This window comes from Glycine max, chromosome 9 (genome assembly GCF_000004515.6).
Source record: "Glycine max cultivar Williams 82 chromosome 9, Glycine_max_v4.0, whole genome shotgun sequence".
NCBI classification, from domain to species: Eukaryota; Viridiplantae; Streptophyta; class Magnoliopsida; order Fabales; family Fabaceae; genus Glycine; species Glycine max.
In genome coordinates this window covers 21,122,650-21,140,349 of record NC_038245.2, presented here as the reverse complement: position 1 = coordinate 21,140,349, position 17,700 = coordinate 21,122,650, and the positions used below count along the sequence as shown (strand labels likewise).

At 31.5% G+C, this 17,700-nt stretch overlaps 1 protein-coding gene, 1 long non-coding RNA gene and 1 other non-coding gene across 10 annotated transcripts; 2 read left to right on the top strand and 1 right to left on the bottom strand.

Annotated features, from left to right (window-relative positions):
- The first annotated feature begins 1,333 nt into the window (after positions 1–1,333).
- LOC106794379 (uncharacterized) lies at positions 1,334–3,321 on the top strand. Of its 2 annotated transcripts, XR_005886364.1 has the most exons (3): positions 1,334–2,837; positions 2,942–2,996; positions 3,118–3,321. It is a non-coding gene; the product is annotated as an uncharacterized lncRNA (long non-coding RNA). The 2 variants fall into 2 exon arrangements; XR_005886365.1 differs by having other exon boundaries at positions 1,334–2,996.
- Positions 3,322–5,971: 2,650 nt separating this feature from the next.
- On the top strand, positions 5,972–9,576 carry LOC100777180 (nudix hydrolase 23, chloroplastic). 7 transcript variants are annotated; one of them, XM_003533866.5, is made up of 8 exons: positions 5,972–6,330; positions 7,212–7,343; positions 7,825–7,901; positions 8,319–8,454; positions 8,554–8,694; positions 8,788–8,849; positions 8,973–9,047; positions 9,196–9,576. In XM_003533866.5, exons 1-7 carry the CDS (start codon positions 6,283–6,285, stop codon positions 9,031–9,033), a joined length of 657 nt encoding a protein of 218 aa, XP_003533914.1. In that variant the 5' UTR covers positions 5,972–6,282; the 3' UTR covers positions 9,034–9,047; positions 9,196–9,576. The 7 variants fall into 7 exon arrangements, with proteins under 7 accessions (XP_003533914.1, XP_014617574.1, XP_014617573.1 ...); XM_041004935.1 differs by having other exon boundaries at positions 6,102–6,330; positions 9,212–9,576; XM_041004936.1 differs by having other exon boundaries at positions 6,102–6,330; positions 9,162–9,576.
- A 3,949-nt stretch (positions 9,577–13,525) lies between these two features.
- On the bottom strand, positions 13,526–13,613 carry LOC112997946 (small nucleolar RNA Z161/Z228). Its single transcript, XR_003262994.1, has one exon. It is a non-coding gene; the product is annotated as a small nucleolar RNA Z161/Z228 (small nucleolar RNA).
- Positions 13,614–17,700: the final 4,087 nt, after the last annotated feature.

The following is a 17,700-nucleotide window of genomic DNA, read 5'->3' as shown; positions in this document are numbered from 1 at the left end:
CTTTCAACACCACACAAACAACCAGATGTTTATTCCACACTTCTTATTAGGTTTCTGATTCAAAAATCACTTTTTGTTGGCTTGAATACTTAAGCCGTTATCTTTACACAATTGATACACTTGAAAAAATATAAAAGGTTGGTTTAAAAAGATGAATATGCCATCAACTTATATATTTTGTTATATGTTACTCATATTTCATTTAATTAGAAGTTTTATGTTTGTGTGTGTATGCGGTGTCCCGGTGTCTTATATTTTAGACATTAGTCATGTTGTAGTGTTTGTGTCCGTGTTAGAATTAGTGCTTCATAGCTTCCTCTACAATCATAAGCCTTCCGGTCAGTGTCATAATATGGTAAGTTTGGTGGTAGAGGAATGGATATTCGGGTGTTTTCTGTTTTGGGGCTGAAAAACTCAATCAAGCATCTTTACAATGGCTCTAGAGGATTTTAAACTTGTGAAATTCTGCCAATTATTTATTTAGCTATCTACATTTTTTTAGATTATTCATTTTTTTAATTATTTTGTTTGCAGTTTTGTAATTTTGTTGATATTTTCTTGTTCTCATGCGAAATACAGATAGTTGTCCTAAAACTTGTGTTGTATTTTCCCCATACTCAAGGGAACACTTGTGAATATTGAATACCTTTTCCCTTATTAAAATGTTTATCTTTTTTGTAAGCAAAACTTTTACTGAGCTTAGTTCAAGGGTTACTCAAAACCATAGGTAGAGTTCTAGAGGAATTACAATGGTATCTCCCACTTGTAGCTAGGAACCATGAGCAAGAACGAAATTTGATTGCATCCAACAACTGCAGCAAATCCACTGAGCCCTCTTGACACGCTATTGCACATAAGCCAAATAGATCATAGATTATATTATTGCATGCCAAAGTATCATTCATGCTTCCTTTAAATTTTTTCCCCTTACCAACCTTTAATGTTGATGATAATGACCTAAACCAGAAGCCAGAAGAACAACAGCAACTTCAATCCAAGCATAGAAGAAAAACCTTACCTGAAAAGAAACAGGGTAAGAGAAAACTAGATGATCTGATCGCTCCACATTAACATGACAAAGCACGGACACAGTAAAATTCAGATATAAAATTATATTTAGAGCTTCACGAGTAGGAACCCTCTCAAGAAAAGGCAACAACCTTTAAAGAGCATCACATTTTCATAATGACTGAAAAACTAAACCATCATATCCATTCGGGGACACACATACCAAACCATTTGGTAACGCATGATAGTCAGATTTAACAGATAAAACATGACTATAATCTGGCTTCCAGATCCAGCTGTCATTCTCTTTATTATTCAGCTGGACAACATTAATCAAATTGATTAGTTCCATCTCTAATTTCTATTCCCACTTGAACAAAGTTCTTCACCTCAAATTGTAACACCAACTATCATTTTTCCATTCTCCCATTTCATCTATAAAGGCATCTTTATCCACAGAAACCATAAACAATCTAGGAAAAGATGGTTTAAGGCTAACAGAACCAAGCCAGATACAATGCCAGAACTTAACTTGATCACCACACGTTACCTTCCTAATATTTTTATCAATGTTTTATTTTTATGACAAAACTTAGGTGCAGTTCCTTAGATGTTTTAGGTGGTGTTCTCTAATTAGAGTGTTATCTTGTAAACTTTGCTAGTAAGGTCCACATTTAAAGTCAACACTAGTTTCTGAGGTGACTTTAATTATGAATGGAAAAACAATACTAAAAATACCTAAAGAACCACATCAAAGTTTTGTCCTTTGTTTTATATTATAATTTTGCAATGACTATTTTTCCCTAGTGAACAGAATTTCTGGCAGAATAAATTGTGCCATTGTTTTGCATTTGTAGAATCTGGACTATTATAACCTTTTATCTCCTCTTACTGTCTAATGTTCTTACTGCTCTGCGATAGATTTGTTCATTCTTTGTTCACTATGTTTGTAGTGGAATCCATACGGCTTTGTAGTGTTGTTAATTCAGATAAAGTTTGCATTGCTATGCTCCTCTCCAATAGTGTGATATTGAGAAGTCCTTAGTATCATTGATTTTTGTAGTTTTTCTCTAATATGAACTCATTTGGACATAGGTCTAGATGCTTCCCATGTGTGCTTTGTTGCCTGATTTTGTTGGTTGTAAGATGTTGCATCTAAAATTCATGTGCTTTCCTTTTTCTTGTCTTCCGAGCTGGAAAGAAGATGATGATGAGGATGGTCCATCTCCCAGTCAAGGCCCCTCATGGTTCAGAAAACAATATTCTCCTAAAGGCTCTGGAAGGCACATTGTGTTTATTATTTTTAGTTTATTACTTTTAGTGAAAAGAAGATTATGGTTATATATGGTTTGTTCTGGATTGGTATATTTCAAGGCTCTGTTGATTAGAGTTTGTTTCTGTTTTGGTTTTAACTTGCATCATAAGTTTCTTGAATAAGCAATATTGTGTGTGTTAAATTGTATTGCAAATAAAATTCTGGATATTATAGAGCCTGTTTTGGATTCATATGTTTTAAAAAAACTTGATGTCTTTCAGGAAACCATGAGTTTTGCAAAGATGATTTTGACGTTGAAACCGTTTTCTGGTCTGTCTTTGGTGGCAATCGATCTTACTATTGGTCCTTTATAAATGAGGAAAATCCTCAGTGGAGGTCAGGAGGCTTTTCTAATCATGAGAAATCTTGGAATTGGAGACGTCGGAGTGAAAATGAATATAATGGCACATCAACCGAGCCAGAGTCGGATTGTTCACATTCAGATTTAATTTCAGATAGATTAGCCCTTGGACTGGGTGCTTCTGGCCCTCTGAAACTTGAAGATGTGAAAAATGTGCAAGTTCTTTTGCAATTCCTCTTCAATGTGATTTTAAACTATTTTCTGAGTTCTTTTTCACTTCCTCTTCAATGTGATATTGTACAATTTTATGAAACCAGGTATCGGATATGTGCCTTAAAGTGGCATCCAGATCGCCATCATGGCTCTTTTAAGGTGTTGCCAAGCTGTAACTGCTGATTAGTTCTTTCACTTTTTTTGATCTTTTGCATATTGAGGAATTTCTATCATACATGTCGAGCTTACTAATAATTTTAATTATTATGCATGTTGATAGGTTATAGCAGAGGAAAAGTTGAAGCATTGCAGTGCTGCTTATCGACCGTTGTCTGATAAGCTGGCCTTGGATTAGGGAGTAAGAACTTGTGTTTTTTATTCATAGTGTAAGAACTTGTTATATTAATAGTTTTTCTACAAGTTTCTGGCTCTAGGCAATTATATGCCCAAGCTAATTTATTTTACACAAAGCTCGCTTTCATTATACTTTGGTCTGTTGCAATTTTATCATATGCTTGTGTAAATTTTATATATGGTGCTTCATATCACCAATTTAGCACTAGATCCATACCATTCCTTTTCATAAGTTTATATGCATAATGAAGGAGTGAAGTGAGATATTTTTTCTCCAGCATATTTATGCATACCGTATATAATCTGTTTATTTGAAGAGTTTAATAGGAATGTATTTTTAATGTAACAGTTTTTAAGTTAGATATTATAAAAATTAAGAAATTTATTAGAAAAAGGATACTATTTAACAACTTAGAGAGAGAAGTTTAAAATGTAATAAGTAATAGGTGAAAAGATATAAACATAAAAAATTGTTGTATGTATATATCACATCTCAATTTAATATACATGATTAAATGATCTTGTAAAAAACTTGTAAACTGTGAGTATATCTTCTATGTTTTTTCAAAGAATGTTGTCGACATTTTATCTCCCTTTTTTAAGCTGTAAAATTTTTCTTCTAAAAGTTAATGTTCTCCCCCTCTCATTGAGTTTTTTTTTATATAAGTAAAAAATGCTATCACCATAGTTTAAATTTGGGAATCTAAAGAATTGATATAATGGTATAAAATTCTTTAGCGTTTGTATGAGTGTGATCAATTTATTTAGTGGAAGAATTCGTGTTTGATTTTTAATGTGGGCAAAATTTTTGTGGACTAACAACAATCACGTATCGTGAGCAGGATTAGTCTTTGATCTAGTGGGTTGAAAGACATCCTTAATTTAACTTGGAACAAAACAAAATCATGACATAAAAGAGGAACAAGTGTGATAGGCGATTTACCATTGTACTAGAGATTATTCCATATATAATGGAGTAACTATAATATTTGATAGACTTTGATGTCACTATTTGAGTAAAATCCGTAAGCTAGAAACTTATGGGCAGAAATTATGAAATTTTTACCGCGTTAATCAACATTTGAATTGTTGGCTTTCAGTTTTTCACAAAGTCAACAAAAAATTAGTTGCATTGTTGAATTTAATGTTGGCCTATATCTTTCTAGTTGTGTTGCCCGCATTGTCCTTTTCTTCCACCTCAAAATAAAACAAGTTATTTATTATTGAGAGAAACCTGTCATTTGAGAAGAAACACAAGTTAACAAGGAGAAATGTCACTTGTGGCTTAGATTTAGAACTAGCCAACAAACGGTTTAATCATTTGAAAATATCAATTGCCCTTTCAAATTAATGCAATAGGCAATAATTGATATAAGACGAGAAAGTGTCTTTTGGTGAAAATAATCTTACTTAAGTGGGACATATTCTCAAAATGATAAAGCTACCTTTTTTACACACGATAGAATTTATTATTTCAGCACTTTTTTTTTCTATCTAAAAGTATTTACTTCAAAAAATTAGTTGTTCAACACTCGAATCAATCGACATATTCTTCTTTGCATTTAATTATATTATATATACTTTTAATTAGGGTTGAGATGACTCAACCTAATCCACTAATGCTATTTTGATCTGATATTGATTTTAATGGATTTGAATTTTGAAATTACACCCATACATTTTTTAGGACGGTTTCAAATTGTATTTTATGTCTAAACTTGAATGGTTGTCTAAAGTATTCTCTTAAAAAGTATAATTTTTAAAATAATTTTATATTATTAATAATATATATATATATATATATTATAAAGTATAATTTAATTTAAATTTTAATATTATTTTATTCTTCAAAGTCAGATTGACTTAATATTATTTAATATATTTTGAGTTATGAGTAAGTTGAGTTTGAGTTTAAATAAATAATTGGATCAAATTTTGGATTGGGTAGAATCAATAATATATTGTTTCTTATCTCAATCCTTACTCACATCTACTTTTAATGAAACTAGCATTTTAATATTTTATTTTACAGGATAAATATTTATTTTTATATAATTAAAATTATAATAAATTTTTTTAAAAATATATAAATTAAAATGTATAATAAATAAATATATTTAAATGTATAAATCGTATTTGAAATTATAATGAATAATTTAAAGTATGATATGAATTTTTTTTTCTATTGACAATTTATTCATAAAAGATTATTAAAAATCAATATAGAGACAGAGATAAAAGAGAGTAAATTTAATCAAATAGACTATTAACAATATCAAATATACATATATAAATAGTTAAAAGTCTCACATGACAGATAACCATGAGTAAAATGGGATATGTTGAAATCTTACGTCAGATAAAGATAATGTGGAGATAAATTATATAAGTAAGGAACAATTCTCACCTTACAAGCCGGTTTATAGGATTGAGTTAAATCTGAAATCTACTTTATGAGAGTCCATTCTAAATGAATTCCTATATTTGTCAAGCTTTAGGGCCCAAATCCACTATTTTCTTACAAAAATAAAAATAATTTGAAAATAGTTTATAATAGTTAAGAGTTATTGAACTAATGAGTGAAATACACTTCTAAAAGATGAGAAAATAAAATACTTACAATATTTAATTGAGAGAATAAATATGTTATTTATTTTAATTTATATAAATACATAAATTAATAAATAATATTTATTCGAAGAGAATTGACTGGCAGGTTAATTTGGCCAAGTATACCTTAAAAAAAAATACAAAACTAAGAATAAATTTACGACATTGTCGCCATCATTTTTGTTACTCAAATGTCATTTTCTGTCGGAATTGGCTTATCTGCTGCTGAAATTTCAACGGCACCAATCTTCACCGTCCAAAAATGTTTTTTACACATTAAACTATAAAACAAAAATCCAAGTTTGTAAACTTTAAACGGTGAACTGCATATATCACAACTGTAGAGGATCGCTTTCATTTTTTGTTACCTCTCTGCAAATGCTTCAGCTCTTGACAACTTAGGTTGTTAATCCGCGTTTGTTGTTCAACATTGGTAACCTCGTACAAATCAAGTGCTGTTCTCTTTCCTTTCAATCTCATCATGGATTCTTCTTCTGATCATTCTCCCCCATCATCACTTCATTCTCCTGTAAGTTACTTTAACTATTAGTTTTTTTTAAAATTATTAATAAACTTTTTAAGTGAACTGTAACAATGAAAATTGCCCTTGATTGTTTTAGTCATAAATAGCAAATCTTTGGTTTCAAACTATTGAAAATCAATCCTCATATATATGTTCTTTAATGTGTTCAACTGTCCATTCTCTAGTCTAGTATGCTTTTAAGTTCTAACTAATTTTCTTCTAAATTGGGTTTGAACCTAACTTAACTAAAAAAGTTACCTCATTAGGTTAGGGTTTCCCCCACTTATGTACACTGTTTTTTTGGTGACATCAATTGTCAATTGAGATCTCCAACAAATTTTACATACATTTATAAGTTTGATGAAGGTCTAGCTCGGTTGGGTAGGGTGCAAGAGTTATTGTAAATCCCCTTTGGTACATTTATCTTCAATTCCTACAGATAAAAAAAAATATTTATAAGTTTGATGAGTGAGAGTAAGCGCTTGCACAATGGTAAAGTAGCTCGGTATGAATTCGAATTCGGAAACAGTTTCTTTGCATATGCACGAGTAACCCATACCTTCTCATAGCGAGGAGTCTTATGGCACCGGGTACTTTAGTTTTATGAGTGTTCAGGATTTGAGATCTTTTTGGATGTGGTTGGTATTTAATTGTTGGTGGTAGATAGATGAGTAACACTACACTTTTAAATAATATAGTTGCATTATAGATTGGCTTTTGATGTTATAAGAATGCCCCTTTTCTGCAGCACATTTTTCATGGACTCAATTAGAAAGATGTCTTGACACTTTCAAAGTCTTAAAATTGTAGATCCTATACTTTCTTCAAATTTTGTCACCATCTATTTATAGCTACTGGTCTTATAGTTGAGTTGCATTACAATGTAGGGAGATGTTCAAAACGTTAAATTCTGTCAGTGGTGTGGTGGTCCAACGAAGCATGAAATTCCTGAAGGAGAAGAAAGGTTGAGAGCTATTTGTACAAGTTGTGGGAAGATAACCTATCAGAATCCAAAAATGGTAAATGGCTAAAAAATCATGGGATTCAGTTTAGTGCTTAACCTGAAATGAATATCATTTCTCAAATGTATGGATAATTTACCTAATGTTGTTACTGCTGATAAGTAGAATATGAGATATCTGTGGCAGCTGTGCAAGTAGAATATGAAATGAATTAAGGAGGTAAAAAGGTAAAATGAATCGAATTTCTTCTATAAGTTAAAATCAACTTATGCACCTCCACTTATGGAGAAGTTAAATTAAAAAATTTCTAAAAACATTGAGGTACATGAGATGACTTTAACTTAAGTGAAAAGTTTGATTTATTTTAAATTTTCCTTCTACAAGTGCTCGTTAATAAGTTTAACCAAACTAAGCCTATATTTTTTTAGATAAATACTCTGACTTGCATCTGGAAAAATTACTGTAATAGTTGTATACCATTTATTATAGCACTTAATACTTTCTTCTGATGATGACATGCATTTGAATGGAAAAGTAGGTAGTCGGTTGCCTCATTGAACATGATAACAAGGTCCTCCTTTGCAAGCGGAAGATTGAACCATCTTATGGCCTATGGTACGGTTGGACTTCTTATTGTACTCCATATTTTCATTGATTTGGGTTACATTCCCTTAGAAAACCTCCTAGGCAGTGTATGTGAGGATGAATTACAAATTGGAGCCCCAAATGGGCAAGGGAATTGGTATAATTGGGGGTAACTAACTGCTAATATGGCCGTAGGTGGAATTCTGATGTAGAGTGATAAAATAGTAGCAAGAGAAAGTAATTATGTGTTAGTGGTATCTCTTTCCTTTAGACCAGTCTTGTAATCCATTGTGAATCCATCTATATCACCACTGAAATCACATTGATATCGGAGGTTATTGTGAAATATTAGTACATACACTTTTCTGTGTGATCTGCTCCAGTATCACATTCTTTTCTCTGAAATCTGTACAATGAAGATTAATTTCATATTTTGGTGTCAACAAGGACACTTCCTGCGGGTTATTTAGAAATTGGAGAGTCGGCTATGGAAGGTGCTATCAGGGAAACACGGGAGGAAGCCAATGCTGACGTGGAAGTGATTTCTCCCTTTGCTCAATTGGATATTCCTTTAATTGGCCAAGTAACAAGAATCATACATTTCTTTTCTTTTTTTCTTGTTTTTGTTAATCTTCTATGTAACTCGAGATTTTTGGTCATGATTATGACTTCTTTGAGGCAGACTTATATAATCTTCTTAGCAAGGTTGAAGAAACCTCACTTTTCACCTGGTCCAGAATCATCAGAATGCCTGCTTTTCTCACTCAATGAAATACCTTTCAGTTCTCTATCTTTTTCATCAATGGTGGTTACTTTAAGTTTGGTATGTTTCAGATACTTGAACATTTTTTTATGCTTGTGTCTTTTTTTTAGGTCTACTCATAATACATCTCATGGTTTTTTCTCATGGCTGTAGTATGTTGAGGATATGAAAGCAGGAGGAAAGCCCAAATTCCATTATGGTACCATTAACAAAAGGTATTTCCATCTTGTATCGAATATCTCTATCTATTTATCTGTAATTTATAAAGTCTGAAGTGCAAATTTACCTACACCTATTATTGTTCAAATGTTTGATTTTATTCTGGTGGTTGTTGTTAGACCTGGTACTAGTGCATCTGATATTCATGCCTATACTCTGGATCATCACATGCAATCATGAACCATGACAAGCTGGTGTGTACTCTCCTAATATTTATTGTCTTTTTGTCATTACCCTTGAAGATCTAACAAAATTTCTTATCATTCCATTATAATCTTCACTTGTTTGAACATTTTGGATATCTGAAGGTTGTAAGTTGGAGATATTTGTTGAATCTTTCAGATGCTGTCTTCTTCAGGAACTCCTCATAGCAAGTTTTTGGCATTAGATTCTGGAATCCAGTCAATTCATTTTTAAATCAGTAGCACTGGCATATAACATGAAAGATCCAAACATTACTGACTTAAGCCACCATTGTTCCAAGATTGATGGGCAAATGGCCCCAAGAAAGACATGTGTGTTCCTGTTGCTTGATGCAATGTTGCAATTCATGATCATTTGCACCCCCCTTCTCTTGATATATTATATCAGAATCAGATTGTTGTAAATTGTCAAAAAAATATTTTTGAAGAATGATCCTTCCTCTGTTTCAAAACCGGCATTATGCAACTGAGTGCTTATTTTCTAGATATTTGATGCTCAATACATCAGAATTTAAAAGCTTTTTTCCTGTGTTGGCAATTTTCTTTATCAACCTCCTTGATGCAATGATGATGAGAAGCACTATGCAATTTATAATCCGAAAGATGAACCCAAAATCCGTACACTTCCATTTACAGGTTAATATAATAAGATAGGCAAAGAAACTTTATGAATTTTAAATTAAATTTGCATGAATTACTTCCTTTCAAACTCAAACCAATTTACTGGCCTGTACTCGTAACCAGAACTGAAATGTCTTACAGGCTTACACAGCCAATGCTTGTTACCCATTTTTAACAGTTACAAAGCAATTTAGCAACAACTTTGTAAAACATTAGTTACACAAATGACTAATGAGGCGAGCCCTACGAAGGCAGGTGCCATCCTTGTATCCGGGGCTGTTGCTAGGTGCACCCAGCAGCACCATTACTTGTGCACACAACAATTTAAATGAAATGACAAAAATGTCCTTCACTTAAATTTTAAAAACCCTCCCTCCTACCTTGTGGTTGTACAACGCTGCAGTAGCTCCCTGCTTCTTCTTCTTCCTTTGCTCTATGTTTTCTGTCATGCCGCCGCCGTCCTCAACTTCCATTGCCACAATTGAGGTTGTCTCCACCACTGTCGTGTCATTTTCATCGTTAAGGTAAGCATTTGATGATTTTAATGGTTGCTGGTGTGTGTTTGAAATCCGTATAATGCATACGGAGTTATACGTATGGATTCTTTAATTCGTAAGTCTTATATGCAAAAAACAAATAAAACAAAAAATGAGACGTACCTTTGTTCACAACCACACCAACCACCACTACAACCACCACTTGTCGACGTACATCCGTAATACTTTCACCTCGATCGAAGCGACCACAATGCACCTTTCCTTTCACGAAAATAAAAAAACGAGAAGAAACCAAGACAATGAACAAATGAATGTGTTAAAAACGTTAAACAAAAAGGTAAAAGGAAGAAGAAACCAAGCAGGGGTATTTTCGGAATACCCATTTATTGTTGGGTGCACAAGCAATATGGCAGGTGCATCTACCAACACCCTGTATCCAGCTATGAAGCATGGAGACTCCTAAAATTATGCCGTACACGCAAGGTTATCAAACTAGAGAGTTTACGCAGACTCATGAGAGTTTCATAGACTCGACTCGTAAGAGTCTATTTCATATAAAAATAATAATAAAATATCTATAAATAACATACTAATTTAATATTTCAATAATATAATAAAGCAAAACAGTAAATCATAAAGTTCAGAATATTTAAATAGCCAAGTCTAGTAATAATACATCACTACTAGACAATAACTTGTAAAGGTTATAGTAGTGGTAAATCATTATTCTGATCGAAGGTTTGATATTATTAGAGAACAAGAGTTTGATATTATTAAAGGTGAAAATTTTATATTTGAGAATAACACGCTAAATGAAGGTATGCTAAATACTAAAAAGACAAAAAAAACAATAAAAAATGACGCTAAATGACACACCATAAGTCTCTCAAGGAAAATTTCGTTGTCTGGTTATAGCAATTACAGTCTACTGCATCGGGTTGTCTAGGAACAAACTGATTTTTAAAGATTATCAATTTTCTATAATAGAGGTTATTAGCAAAATTAAGTTTCTTATGTATAAACAAGCGCACCTGTTGCATTTGTTTTAACATCTTGATATAAATCTTTTTGTATTAGGGAGGTTTTTTATTTTCTCTAGCTACGGGGTATGCCCCGTTTATTGTTGTATCATTTTTTGTTTAATATAATTTACATTTTTCCCAAAAAAAAAATAACATTTTAGTTTATTACACATTAGAACTTGACAATTTGTATGGTGATTTACCGTAGTGCCCTTAATTTTATGTTTTAGATTATGCTTATTTATGCTTTTTGTATCATTTATAAAATGTAGTCATGTTTATATTAAATATTATTGTTTATATGTAAATATTTTTTTAATATTGTTATTTGGGACTGAAACTGATCTATTTATCCACATGTTTTTCAATCCTTGAAAAAGTTTATTTATTTCACAAATTGAGCTTATCTAACTCTAAAATGCGAGATTCACATACTATGCCTTGAAAGGACCATCCTAGTCCACGTATCCACCACCACTCCGTGTCAATTCTAAATTTCAATAGTGATATCAAACAAATAAACATTGACATCCTAAAAAATAATGGTATAACTACATATGAGAGACAAATGTGTAAAATATATTTTCGTTTCAAGCTATGTTTGGATATCTATTGGGGCGGCTTCAACATACTTTTGTCTCACTAAACTCTGTTTGTCATCATGTTTGGTTGACTCGTACTTTTTTTTTACCTATGTTTACATCTAAACTATGTTTTACTTAGATAAGATATGATTTGCTTCAACATACTTTATACTCATTCAATCACAAATCAATTTAAATTACTTTGATAATTATTTTAAAAATTAATAAATTTGTCATAATTTTTACACTCTATAATCATAATCATGTTTCTCTATTTTTAATTCAAACTTCTAAACTTCAATATTTAATAAATTTAGTAAAAGCGTCAAATTTATCTCCCATTCTAACTTTGAAAAGCATTCGTTGAATGAGGAAACAGATCAACTTTATTATCCCTAGAGCAAAAATTATGGCAATTTTCCTTTATTTAAATCTTTGAAATGGGTCCTTCCAACAAATTCATAATTTTCCTCTAAAACTTTTGTCAGGCTAATACAACAATTCCAGTAAAAGATTTAACGCCGACGGCTTTTGGGTAATAAATGTTCCAAAATAACAAAATAAACTCATAAAAACGTGTACAATATTTTCCCCCCTACAAGTTATTTCCGAAAAGTTGTAATTGATTCGCGGCAGTGACTGAATGTTTGGTTAGGCCCTCTAAAATAAATTCAAGGTTCAAAATTGATGTTGAATAAATTTGTTTGATTCTGTGTTAAAGAAAAATATAAAATTGTTACTGGATCGAAAATGATTTTAGGTTAAATAATTTTAGATAATTATTATATTAGATTCAAAACTTTATATTGAATTTTATTCATAATATAATTTTATAATAAAATATTTAAATATAAATTACATCATTTTAAAATTAATTCTATAAAATTAATTAATTTAAAATCAATTATATCAACATTTATTCAAACACAGGAATTCACATTAAAGATAAATCAGTTCACCAACAAATTTCCCTTTAGTTCCAATGTTAGTGCATATTTTGATGAACTTGAAAAAAATGATTTTGAATAACTGATTTTATAATATTAATTTCAAAATTTATGATTAGAAATATAATTAAATGTAATTTTTTATCCAACACAAATTAGTCAAAATTACTTCAACTCAATCAATAATGGATTCAAGATTAATTTCAAAAATTTTCCTAACATGAAATTAAATATGTAAAAATTAATCTAAAATCAGAATCCAAAATTAATTTCAAAATTTCGGATGAAACCAAACATATAGTAAATTGATCTAAAGTTAATTCACGTTTAATTCCAACTAATGACATTTTAAACTTATTTTAATAATAGAAAAAGGTAAGAATCCATTTCAGCGAGAGTGTAAAATAACATTTCAAGAAGTAGTTCCTAAAAGATTTTGAAAAATCCGAAATAAGAAAAAAACTAAATAGTAACAATTACATCTTTGAAATAAACTGATATTATTAATCCGTCAATAATCTATTTCCAAAGGCTGAGTACTATCTGTTAGTAAAACTCAGAAATGCATTATTATTTTTTTAAAAAAATGCGAACACACTATTTTCCAGAAAACCTGCGATACTAACTTGGCCTTAAAAGTTGAAATTTCGAGTTTTATTTAAAAAACAAAATCATCAATATAACAGAATCAGATATCTCTGTGCCTTCAAAACAGAGACAAAAACATCAAACGAACTAAAGAAAAAGGAAATCGAATATTGTTTTTGCCACCGAAAAGAATAAAAGATGGAAAATGAAAACCATCAGAAACAGAGGATCATTTCATCAAGGAAAATCTCAGACGACCGTCGTGAGAAATTGTAAATCCAAATTCATCATATGGTTTTCAAACCGAACAAGAACAATCGAAATTGAATAAAATAACAAAAAACAATGTGAGAACCAAACAAAAACCTAAGCCGCACAACGTAATTTAAGCTCTTAGGGTTTCGAATGAAAGAGACGAACAAATTGAATGGAATTAAAGACTATGATAACCTAACAGAAACCTAAGCTGCACAACGTAGTTTTAGTCCTTAGGGTTTCGAATAAAGACGATGAGTAAGAGCAAATCATCGAGTGCATTTAAAGGGGAGGAATTAGGGTTGGGAGGGAAAGGGAACGCTTGGTGTTCGTATTGACGATTTTACCCTTTCTTTTGGTATCAAGGCCTAACGATGTATTGGGCTAGTAACGATGGTTCATGGGCCTTATGATTGCCCAACAAGGATTAATTATTCACGGTTAGTATTGACTCCTATCATAATTGTTCTTAGTTACTACAAAATTTTAAAATGTCTGACAAAATTATTTTAATGTTACCGGTGCCTTCCTTCTCCTCACTTGGGGTGAAATACGGAAACATAATTTCTTCGTTATAATCTTTGTTGAAATATGTAATAGAATTATATTTTTATTTTGTATTTTAAAAACAAGACAATAAATATACAATAGAACTATAATTCTATTGTAATCTTTATTGAGACACACAACATAATTTTATTTTTATTATGTTTTTTATTTTTATTAATCGTAAATGTAAGTTATTTTTTTAAAAATAATCAAATTAATTGTGATATAATTTACTATTTTTAATATTACTCAATATCTTTTTTATTAGAATTAAATTAATTCAATACAAGTTATAATCAAATTAATTATTATAAACATTACTTTTATTAATCATAATCATAATCAAATCAATTTATGATATTATTTTGAATATAATTAAAGAGTAATTTATGTTATGATTAATTTAAATTTAAATAAAAAGATAATTTAGGTAATAATAAATTTAATTTCTATTAAAAAAAGTAACATGTATCATCATTGTTTTAATTTGTATCAAAATTAATCAAGTAGAAAAAGATAACTTAATTCTAAAATTAATTTTTTTGTGTGAAAAAATATCTAACAAAAACATGTTTCTATTGTACAAAAAGGGCTGTGAAAAAATTAAACAACGGAAACATATTTTTATTTTGTATTTTGTACACAGAAACATATTTCTATTGTATAATTTTTCGCACCCCATTTTTATACAACGAAAACGTGTGTTCCATTGTTATGTTTGGGGTGGAAAAAATATAGAACAAAATTGTAATTTCATTTTATATGTATACAATGTAATCATGATTTTATTATAATAAGGGGTGTGTGAAAACGGTATAACAACGTAATCATTATTCCATTGTGTATTTTATTCAATGAAATCATGATTTCGGGGGAAGGATAATTTTAGAATAAAAAAATTAGCCCCTTGGTAGGGACCAAGAACAATTTGCACGGGATCAATTTGCTATTGGCCTTATTTCAATTGTTTTTCCATTTTTTTATTCCAAAAATGCTCTTCCCATGAAATTATGATTCAGTTGTATATTTTTTTTTGTCACCCAAGACATAACAACAAAATCAAGATTTCAGTTGTTTTTTTTTGCACCCCCTTAACACAATAGAATCATGATTTTATTATGATTTTCTTAACCCAAAAAAAATGGGTAACATAATCGCGATTCCGTTGTGTAAGAATACATAATGGAATCTTGATTGCATTATGATGTAGCTCCTTGTGGAGCTTGTAGGCCTTGGATCTTCTTCATCAATGGAGTCCTTTGCTTCTTAAGAATGGAGAAGGAAGAAAGATGATTGGAGATGCCACTTCAAGGAGAAGATGAGTCAAGAAGAAGCTCACCACTATAGGAAGTCATGGATAAGAACGTGAAGGTAGGAGAAGATGAGTGGAGGGAGAGGGAGAGAAGGGGCACAAAATTTTGTGCCTCAAATGAGGTCTGAACTTTGAAGAGTAATTCTCAAATGACTAAAGTTGAAAAAGTGCACACACATGACCTCTATTTATAGCCTAAGTGTCACACAAAATTGAAGGGAAATTTGAATTTCTATTCAAATTTCACTTGAATTTGAAATTGAATGTGGAGCCAAAATTTGACTAATTATGATTAGTAAATTTTAGCTATGGTTCAGCCCACTAATCTAAGATCAAGTCCAAGATTCTTCACTAAGTGTGCTTAGGAGTTGTGAGACATGTAAAGCATGAAGGACATGCACAAAGTGTGACTATATGATGTGGCAACGGGGTGTAGTAAGCAAATGCTCACCTCCCCCTCTAAAATTTAATCAGATTAGGCTTCTCCCAATTCAATTAAATTTATTTCTCAACAAAACATCAAATATTCACTTAATGTATGTGAAATTACAAAACTACCCCTAATACAAAAATTAGTCTAGGTGCCTTAAAATACAAGGGCTGAAAAATCCTACATTTCTAGGGTACCTGATGAGAATCCTGAAACTGGCCAAATAAAGGCCCGAGTGGAGAAGGACAAAGCCCCCGAGTGGAGAAGGATGAAAGCCCAAGTGGAGAAGGACGAAGGCCCAGAGGCAGAGACACTATCAAGACTATTAATTGTTGCTAAAGGCCCAGATTAATTTGAAGGCCCATAATAAATATGTTCTATTTTTTTATTTATATTTTTTTTTGGCCCAAATTGTTTTGAAGGCCTATGTCTATTTTTATCTTTTTGTTCAGATACACTATAAGTATTGGTTTTTGTTTTCAATAAAAGGACTTTTGGGCATGTTGGTTCTTTGTAAAAGTTCCGCAACTCTTAAACTTGCACAAGATCAAAAAGAAAAAAAAACAGAAAACACAACAAACAAATACAGCAGAGCAAGAACCCAAAGATTTACGTGGTTTAGCAATGTGCCTACATCCACGGGAAAGTGCAGCTCCTCATCATCACATTGATCATGAAATTACAAGTTCAATACAAGAAACAACTAGCTTTGATCTCTCATGGTTTCTCTTTTAAGAAAACCTCTCTCAATCACCTAGCTCACTACCTCCCTTTTGAACTCTCTGACTTCTGCAGTTTTTTTCCAGCTTCTCTGTTTTCAGCCTCTTAGAAAATCACCCACTGCATTACATGATCAAGAATATATATGTACACTCTAGCTATATTTTGGTGCCAAAACCAATTCAGTTATAATAACTGAAAACAATTATGACAACACTACTTTAAAGTCTTCTCACTTGTGCCATTTGTGATTTTGAGTCACACACCACAAATCTCCACCTTGACTCTAAATCAGCAAGTGTCTACCTTGTGATTCAGGGCTGCACTTCTACCAATCTGCTTTAGGCATCTTCAAAATTTATCAAGTCCAAGTAGTGCTTGAACTTGACACTAGAGAGGGACTTTGTGAACATATCAGCCAGGTTTTCTTCTGTTGAAACCTTCTCCACCTTCTCCTTCTCAGATTCAATCACATCTCTGATGAAGTGTAGTTTCACATCTATGTGCTTTGTCCTCTCATGGTACATTTGGTGATTTGCTAAGTGAATGACACTTTGACTGTCACAATGAATTGTGACACAAGCTTGTGCTATTCCAAGTTCATTAATCATACCTTTAAGCCAGATTGCTTCCTTCACTCCTTCAGCTAGAGCCATGTATTCTGCTTCAGTTGTTGAAAGAGCAACAACTGATTGTTGATTTGCTTTCCAACTGATTGTTGTACCAAACAAAGTAAACACATATCCTGTTAAGGACTTCCTTGTGTCTACATTTTCTGCAAAATCTGCATCTACATAGCCTGTGACTGCTGCCTCGTGTGCTGTCTTCTTGTACCTTAAACCAACTTTCAAAGATCCATTTAGATACCTTAGTGTCCACTTCACAGCTTCCCAGTGTGCGCTGCCAGGATCTCCCATGAATATGCTTATAATACTTATAGCATGAGCTAAGTCAGGTCTGCTGCAAACCATTCCATACATTATGCTTCCAACACCACTGGCATAGGGTGTTTGATTCATTTTAGACCTTTCTTCATCTGTTTCTGGTGCTTGAATAACAAATAGCTTTGTATGATGACCAAGTGGTGTGCTAACAGGTTTGCTTTGATGCATCCTAAAC